General features: G+C 56.9%; 3 protein-coding genes across 6 annotated transcripts in view; 1 reads left to right on the top strand and 2 right to left on the bottom strand.

The window, feature by feature from the left end:
* Positions 1-1,778, bottom strand: LOC104914799 (B-cell differentiation antigen CD72-like; the record flags this gene model as incomplete). Its single annotated transcript, XM_010725262.3, is given in 5 exon segments — positions 1-278; positions 1,210-1,299; positions 1,403-1,495; positions 1,574-1,609; positions 1,612-1,778. Coding segments are annotated over 5 exon segments (543 nt in total), but the record flags the coding sequence as incomplete, so codon positions are not given.
* A 1,147-nt stretch (positions 1,779-2,925) lies between these two features.
* LOC100551438 (B-cell differentiation antigen CD72) lies at positions 2,926-6,877 on the top strand. 4 transcript variants are annotated; one of them, XM_010725259.3, is made up of 8 exons: positions 2,926-3,136; positions 3,214-3,309; positions 3,489-3,578; positions 3,989-4,303; positions 4,526-4,617; positions 5,299-5,450; positions 5,933-6,103; positions 6,182-6,877. In XM_010725259.3, the coding sequence occupies exons 1-7, from the start codon at positions 3,052-3,054 to the stop codon at positions 6,072-6,074; spliced, it is 972 nt and encodes a 323-aa protein (XP_010723561.1). In that variant the 5' UTR covers positions 2,926-3,051; the 3' UTR covers positions 6,075-6,103; positions 6,182-6,877. The 4 variants fall into 4 exon arrangements, with proteins under 4 accessions (XP_010723561.1, XP_010723562.1, XP_010723560.3 ...); XM_010725260.3 differs by having other exon boundaries at positions 2,928-3,132; positions 4,469-4,617; XM_010725258.3 differs by having other exon boundaries at positions 2,929-3,136; positions 4,469-4,617.
* An 88-nt stretch (positions 6,878-6,965) lies between these two features.
* TESK1 (testis associated actin remodelling kinase 1) overlaps positions 6,966-8,311 on the bottom strand; it is a 1,883-nt gene continuing 537 nt past the window's right edge. Inside the window, exon 2 of the mRNA XM_010725261.3 lies at positions 6,966-8,305. Within this exon, the coding sequence (XP_010723563.1) occupies positions 7,610-8,305 (696 nt within the window). The 3' untranslated portion in view covers positions 6,966-7,609. The remainder of the gene's footprint in view (positions 8,306-8,311) is intronic.

Below are 8,311 nucleotides of genomic sequence, written 5' to 3'. Positions count from 1 at the left end.
CTGGATGGCATTGAGCTTCCCCTGCACATCCTGTAGCTCCTTCTGGGTTGCATTCAGGGCCCCTGAGACACGCACCAGCTCGACATCCTGCCTGGCCAGCTCCTGCTGACTGCGGTGGGCCTCCTGCCATGCTTGCTGCAGCTCCTCTTGCACCCATGCCAGCTCCTGCTGTGTCTGCCTCAGGCTCTGCTTCCACACCTGTGCCTCCTGTGAGAAGTGGCTGCGCTCAGTGGCCTGCTCCATGGATACGTTCTGCAGCTGGTGGTTCACCTGCCAGTCTGTGGATGGGACAAGGTGAGCTGGGGCATGGGGATGGGGCAGCCTGAGTAGAGGGCGTGGGTCATGGCGGGGTGTGGGGCAGGCAGGGCAAACCCAAGGGAGTCAAGGTGGGGGAAGGCAATGGGAATTCAGTTGGACAGTACTGGGATTCAATGGGAATTGATGGGATATAATGAAAATGTAGTAGGAGGCAGTGGAAGTTAATGGGAAAGCACTGGAATTCAGTGGGAATTAATAGGGGGAATGGAAGGTAGTGGAAGTCAATGGAAATGCAATGGGAAACCATGAGAACAAATAAAAGGCAAGGAGTAGCCAACGGATGTAATGTAAGGGACTGGGAAGACAACTAGAAGGCAATGGCAGGAGATGGAAATTAGTGGAGGACAATGGGAAGGTAATGGGAGGCAAGTGGAAGGTAATGCCAATCAATGAAAGGCAATAAAAATTAACAAGAAGTGAGTGGAAGGAAAAGGGAAGCAAAATGAGGCAGTGGAAGGCTATGCAAATGAACAGAATGTAACAGAAAGTAATGGGAGACAATGGGAAGGTGATCAGAGATATTGGGAAACAATGGGAAACAATGTTAATCCATGGGAAGCTGCGCAGGCAGCACATACAGTGCAGGCAATGAAGAAAGTGCAGGTGGCACAGGCAGTGAAAGGAATACACAGCGCAGGCAGTACTGGAAGATGCAGGCAGCACACGCAGTGCAGGCAGTACTGGAAGACACAGGCAGCACACACAATGCAGGCAGTACTGAAAGATGCAGGCAGCACACACAATGCAGGCAGTACTGGAAGACACAGGCAGCACACGCAGTGCAGGCAGCATGGGGCAGCCAAGTGAGAAGCTGCACCATCCCAGCCCTGAGCTCCTTCTGGCCCCCATCTGCCTCACCACTCCCTCCCCAGCCATACTGTCCCCACTCACAGCAGGTCCCCAGGGTCACCAGGGCCACCAACAGCAGCAGGCTGACTGCCAGCAGCCCCGCAGGGACACAGCGCCGCCGGGACCAGTGCCCTGCAAGACACACCAGCGGCCACGAGTCACCCATGCTGCTGGGGGCAGCGGGGCCCCCTGTCCCCATCCCTGTCCCCATCCCTGTCCCCCTCCGGGCACTTACCTGGGCTCTGCTGGGTCCCTTCCCCTGCTGTGCCCACAGGTGCTGATCCCGGTACAACATTCTCATAGGGGCTGTCTGTGTCGTCCATGCTGGCTGTGGGAGGAAGGTCGGGCAGCGATGGGGTGGTGCTGTTGGCCATGTGGGGAGGTGTGAGGTCCCCATGGCTCTCACCTGCCTTCAGCGCCTGGCTGGTTGTGCCGTGGCCCCCGGCCCCTTGGCGAATCTCAGGTCGGCGTAGAGCACGCTCTGGGCCATGGGGCTGCTGCGGCTCTGTCCTGTGCTGTCCCTGCTGCAGCCACCTGTTGCGGGGTGCAAAGGAGAAGTGAGGTGGTGTTTGCAGAAAGTTGACACTGAGTGGTTGTGGAGGCAACGAGTCGCAGGGACCTGTACCCTGTTATTGGCTCTGCAATGCCAGAACTTCCCCTCCCACACCCGAGAACCGTCACGGTCCCCTAGATTTACTGTCATTTGGAGCCAAGCCATGAAGTACAGCAGGGTGAGGGCAGAGACTCATTTCTTGCATTGGAGTGAGTGGGTGAGAACTCCAACGGCACAGGGCTGATCCTGTCCCATGTGGACATGGCCCCTTGCTGGGCTCTGTGTAGGATCTGAATACTGTAATGAGTGGAAGCATTTTTCTTTCTATCCTTAAAGGGGATTTCCACACTGCATGCAGAACTTGTGCACCTCATGACACCCAGGGACTCCCCAGGAAGAGCAGTGCTGGTGGCTCTCATTGTCCTGTTCCCACCAGCATATCTCTCTATCTACCCCTGGACACCACTTCCCACTCTTCCAACAAGGTGAGCAGGACACGTGTCCCAGGTCCTGAAGGTTCATAATAAGTGGTCCCATTGCTGTCCCTTTAGAATCGTAGGAATCAACTAGTCCAAATGCCAATCCATCCCCACCGTGCTCACTAACCACGTCCTTCAGTGCAACATCTCCACATTTTTTGGACACTTAGAGAGATGGTGATTTCTTCACCCCTCTGGGCAGCCTCACCACCCTCCCTGTGAATACATTTTTCCTGATATCGGACCCTCCTCCTTGCCCCCCATCCCACCACTCCCATGGTGGCAGGCAGGAGAGTGGGACAGATGGCCCTCGTCCTTGGAAAATGTCACGCAGGTCACCCAGACATCACCATGTCCTCCCTGGGCATGGGTCACCCGTGCTCCATCTTCATGGAGATTGGGTGGGAGCTAATGAAGCTTTGTCTTTGCGCATTGTGGTGGGAGGAGATCCATATTCCTTGATGCACAAAGGGAAAATGCTCACGATGAGCACTTTCAGTCCCCCGTGGAGCATTCTCGGCGCTCCTGTGCGCAGCTCTGCTTTGGTCCTTCCCAGCCTCTGGGTACAGCCCTGCTCTGTCTGTACTCACACACTGGGCTGCCCGATACCGTCATGTGCCCAGGGGACTGTGACAGCTCTCAGAGTGTGGGAGGGGATGTGCTTGTGGTGCTGGGCCAATGGCAGGGTGCTGGTCCCCACAGCTTTGCCTCGCTGGTCCCATCTGCTGTGGCTCAGAGCCAAGTTCTGCTTCTGTAAGAGGCGGCCTCACTTCTCTTTTGCACCCCAAGCCAGGGTGCAAAGACCACCCCAGAGAGTCGGGTGGAAGACAACAGGACTCAGGGCTTGTCTGCATGGCCCAGGGAGTGCTCTACACTGACCTGAGGTTTGCCAAAGGGCCAGGGGGCCGTGGCACAGCCAACCAGGCTCTGGAGGCAGGTGAGAGCCATGGGATCCTCACACCTCCCCATATGGCCCCATCATCACCTCATTGCTGCCTGACCTTCCTCCTACAGCCCTGGGGATGGATGAGGCTGAGAGTCCCCACGAGAACATAACACCAGAGCTGATGCCTGTGGGGACTGCAGGGGAAGGGGCCCAGCACAGTCCAGGTAAGTGCCTGGCTGGGATGGGGATGTGGGAGGTCATGGTATGGGCAGTGCATGTTGCTTCAGGGCACTCCCCATTCCCTCCTTGGAGAGAGGAAGCGCCCACGCTGTGCCACCACGTTGCCAACATGCTGCCTGGGGCTGGTGACGAGGGTGATGCATGGCCACTTGGTGTCTTGCAGGGTGCTGTTCCCGCAGGCGCTGTGTCCCTGCGGGGCTACTGGCTGTCAATCTACTGCTGCTGGTGGCCGCCATGGTGCTAGGAGCCTGCTGTGAGTGGGGACAGGTGGCAATGGGACATGGGGACAAGAGGGGTGAGGTTGGGGTGGGTGCCACAGACTATGCGCATGAGCATGGAAGTAGGTCTGTCTGTCCCAGTTGCCCCAAGTTGCAACTTGTCCCTCGCACATCATGGGTATTTCCATTGGCTGCCATCACCCATACTCCTTACTAGGCTCTTCATTCCTGCTCTCCTGCCCTGATTCTGCCCCAGCCTGCTCTGCTCCTACTCCAGCCCACCCTGCCAGGTCCTGCCCAACTCAGTCCGCACACTTCCCATTCCTCCCCATCCATTCCCACTCAGTGGGGTTGCCCACTGCTCTGCCTACCCCATGCCCAGCCCTTTTCCTTCTGCCCAGGCTGCCCCATTCCCATGTCCCAGCTCACCCTGCCCTGTCCCCAGACTGGAAGGTGACTCGCCAACTACAGGACACATCCCTGGAGCAGGTGGCCGAGCGCGGCCGCTTCTCACAGGAGGTGCGGATGCGGGACCAGAGCCTGGAGCAGATGCGGCAGGAGCTGGCACAAGTGCAAGAGGAGCTGCAGCAAGCATGGAAACTGGGCAACAACAGCCAGCTGGAGCTGGGCAGGTGGGAGGCCGAGCTGGCGCATGTCTCAGGGGCCCTGGCTGCAACCCAGAAGGAGCTGAACAGCGTGCAGGGAAGGCTGAACGCTAGTGAGAGCACCGTGACCCTGCTGCGCTCCTGCACGGCTATAGGTACGGTGATAGGGCAGCCCCAGCGTGCCTGCAGTATTGAAGTGTGGATGGTGGCTTTTTGGCCATGGGGTAGAGATGAGATGGTAGAAAGGCTGAAGCTCTGCAGGACATGGGGTTCTGCAGATGCCAGTGAGTGCCTGAGCTGAGCTGTGCCCCTGTTTCTAGACTGCTGCCCCTCAGGCTGGCTGCTGTACCGGGGAAAGTGCCTCTTCATCTCAACAGATAAGAAGACATGGGATGACAGCAGAGCAGAGTGTGAGGAGAAGTACTCTCAGCTCCTGATCACCAAATCCTGGAGTCGCTGGACTGTGCCGGTAGGGAGTGAGAGCTGAGTGCCAGGGCATTGCAAAGCTGAGGGCATCCAACAACAAGGGGACAGCACAAGATGTGGAACTCTTGGATTGGGTCCAGAGGACGGGCACTAAGATGATCAGAGGGCTTGAGCACCTCTTGTATGAAGAAAGGCTAAGGGAACTGGGATTGTTTAGCTTGGAGAAGAGAAGGCTCCAGGGAGATCTCATTGCGGTCTTACAATATTTGAAGGGAGCGTATAAGCAGGAGGAGGAACAGCTGTTTACAAAGGTGGATAGTGATAGGACAAGGGAGAATGGTTTTAAACTAAGACAGAAGGTTTCGGTTGGATATTTGGAGGAAGTTTTTCACACAGAGGGTGGTGACACACTGGAACAGGTTGCCCAAGGAGGTTGTGGATGCTCCATCCCTGGCGGCATTCAAGGCCAGGCTGGATGTGGCTCTGGGCAGCCTGGTCTGGTGGTTGGTGACCCTGCACATAGCAGGGGGTTGAAATTGGATGATCTTTGTGGTCCTTTTCAACCCAGGCCATTCTATGAGTCTGTGAGTCTATGGTTCTATGATTCTATGATCCCTGGAGCTCGGTGTGGGGCTGGGATTGCTCAGGTTCTGAGGGAGGATAAAGGCTCTGCAGCCTTTAAACCCCATGGAAGTGTCAAAAGGCCCTTTTGCCCCTTCTCCAGAGCTTCCTGAAGAATGCGGACGTCGCGTACTGGATTGGGCTGCAGAAGAGCAGGTACCCTTGGTACGAATATGACTGGCTGGAGGAAGGAGAACCAGACGGTGAAGGGCTGACGGACGCCTGGTTCTGGGTGGACGGCTCGCTTTATGAGAGGTACTTCATGCCCACATTCCCCCTCCTCTGGTGAGGCTTGATGAAACACTTTACGTCCCTCCAGTAGCCAGTGTGTGAGCACTGGGCTGAGATGCTCAGAGCCCATGCAATGGGAAAGCTGAGCCTTGTGCCTACGGGATGTGGAGAGAAAGGACAAATGGTGCCATCCTAAAGGTTTAAGCATTTTACTGGGGTCTAAGCAAAGTGGTTGAGCCTCGTTCCTATCTCCCACACACCACCCTCATCCTCCTGGAGGGGAAATCATCGCTCCCTGCCCGCGGGTCCCGGGCTCCTCCCCGTCACGTGTGCCACCAGCCCGGCTCGCCTCTCCTTCCTCTTGTGGTGTCTGAAACCAGTGAGGGGGAACTGCCCCGTCTGCTCAGCCCCTGCTTGCCCCTGCACCCCAAGCACACTGGGAGCACCTCTGGGGCGAGATGCTGCTGGCGTGGGGGGCAGCCCCGATGCGTTGTGTCCCCATGCAGACCCTGGCAGCCGAAGTCCAACGGGTCATGTGCCGTCATCAGTCGTGGGAACATCAAACCGGCGCCGTGTGAGGGGCCAGACGACCTGCACCTCTGGATCTGTGAGAAGGCAGCAGGGCCCAGCTCCCCGTTCATAGGATGAGAGCAGTGACACGGCCAGCTCACCCCATGGTGCGCAAGGAAGGCAGCAAAGGGGAAAGATGGGGAAAACCCCGTCCCAGCCCCACTCAGCACACCCTTCCCTTTCAGCGCCCGCACCCTCTCTGCTTCAGCTTTCATGCAGCACAGGAGCCCAAGAATGGAGCTACTGCTGGCGTTGGCATTTGGGTGTTATTGCTTATTAGAGAGTAGAGCAGTGACCTTTAGGATGGCATAATTTGGCTATGCACTTCCAAAGCAGCATCCTGCGCCAGACACTTTGCAAGACAAGTCATTGGGAATTTAAATAGCTGCCATGCACGTGCAGAATAGCCCCGATTTATGTTCAGCCTGGCGAGAGCAGAGGAAGTTGTGTTCTATTACGGGGTTGCGCGTGCCATATTTAGTTGATTAATTGGTATGTAAATCTCTTTGCTTGAAGAGCACAAGCTGTTAAAGGCATTTTAGAGGTGCACGTGTCGCTCCACATTGTCCGCTGGTTGACCTCATACTGTAACAAATAAAGAGACAAAGCTTGTCTCCTGCTTGCTTTCTTCTTTACTGCTAAGACAGATTCCACAGTGCAAATCCAATTATCATAGAATCATAGAATCATTAAGGATGGAAAAAACCACTAAGGTCATCTCACACAAATGTCAGCCCATCTTCACCTGCCTACTGAATATGTCAAAAAACTACCATACCATAAATTGGAATTGCCCAAACCACAAACTGGAATTTCTCCAAAGCTGAGTCAACTGAGTTGGCCACTTCAGTGACACTGAACCAAACTTGCCCCAGTGGCACACAGTCAGACCAAGTCCCCGTCATCCCCACACCAGGGCTCCCCATCCCACTCAATGTGTATCCCAGGAGACACAAACATCAGCCCAACTTGCTGGGACATTCAGTTTTTATTGAACACTTTAAATAAGCTGGGTATATATTACTAGCCATTATTATTAATAATTAAAAAAAACACAACAGTTCTGCATTCACCAGTGCGTTGTGCAGGAGGGAGGAAAGCCGGATCCCACTCCTGTCCCTCCCTTATCCCCTGGCCACTCAAGAGATGCTGGGGGCTACAGGGTGCCCTCAGCTTGCGGTGAGCAATGTGGATGAGTCCCTGGTGCTGGGCAGGACAGCACACGTGCTGGGGGCTCAGTGCCCAGAAACCCCCAGTGCTGGTCCCGTCCCCGGGCCCCTGTATACCACGGTGTTTCGTTATGTCAGGGACCAGGTGTGTCTACACTTGCAGGGAGGCAGCTGGGACCCCCACTGCTCACATACAGACACGACTGCTTTACACCCCCTGCTCAGCCCTGCTTGCCCTCGGTCCAAGAGGCTATGAGAGCCCACTGAGGCTAGCCCATGGGGACAGGGGAGTCCCACAGGCTTCAGACTGCGGGGACCTGACCCTGCCACCTGGAGCAGCAGTGTTATTGCACTTCAACCCCCCAGGCAGTAAGTACTTCCATGTGCTGAGCGAGTTGTGATGGAGCAGGGGGGCACCCCAGGCTCCCAGTGGAGTCCCCAGCACTAGGACTGTGCCTCAGGCAGCTTCAGGCTGGGCTCCGCTGACTCCTGGGCTTTCTGGAGGCAGTCGTGGCAGAGGAGGCTCTTGGCCTCACAGTTGAGGTTCTGGTAGCGGGGCGGGCTGGGTGCTGGCCGGTGACAAAAAGAGGTGAAGCTGAAGGGCCCCAAGCAGCAGCTAGGGCAGGGCAGCACCTCATCCTGCTCTAGCGCTATGCTGGAGCTGTGCCCGGGCAGCATGGCCGCATGCTCCGTCCGCTCCAGCACTGCTGCCGCGCAGGAGATGCTGAGCTCGGAGAAGCCATCCTCCAGCCTACTGCCCCAGGACAGCGGCTTGCTGACTGCTGCAGGATGGTGATTGTTGAGGAGCTGCCCACTGAGCGGCTCCGGCTGCCACGGATTGCTTCCCGAGGCCGATGTGTGGATGAAGGTGCCACTAGTAGATGCCGGAGAACGGAGCTGGGATGGTGGCTCAGGGTGGGGTGGAGTGCAGTCTCTCCGCTCCTCCACCCCGGGGCTGGATGGGATTCTTGGCTCTCTGCTGTCCCAGCAGCACTGCTTCAGGGCAGGGGGCCGGAAGGGGGACCTCACGCCCAGCGCCAGGCCACCCCGGTGGGGCAGCTCGGGGGAGGCAGGCAATGAGTGGCACTTGCGGGGTGGGGTGGTGGGTGCTGAGAAGTCACACTGCACCTCCACGGCTGGCTCAGG

Source organism: Meleagris gallopavo, chromosome Z, assembly GCF_000146605.3.
Source record: "Meleagris gallopavo isolate NT-WF06-2002-E0010 breed Aviagen turkey brand Nicholas breeding stock chromosome Z, Turkey_5.1, whole genome shotgun sequence".
Taxonomy (NCBI): Eukaryota; Metazoa; Chordata; class Aves; order Galliformes; family Phasianidae; genus Meleagris; species Meleagris gallopavo.
This window is presented reverse-complemented; position numbering and strand designations above follow the sequence as displayed.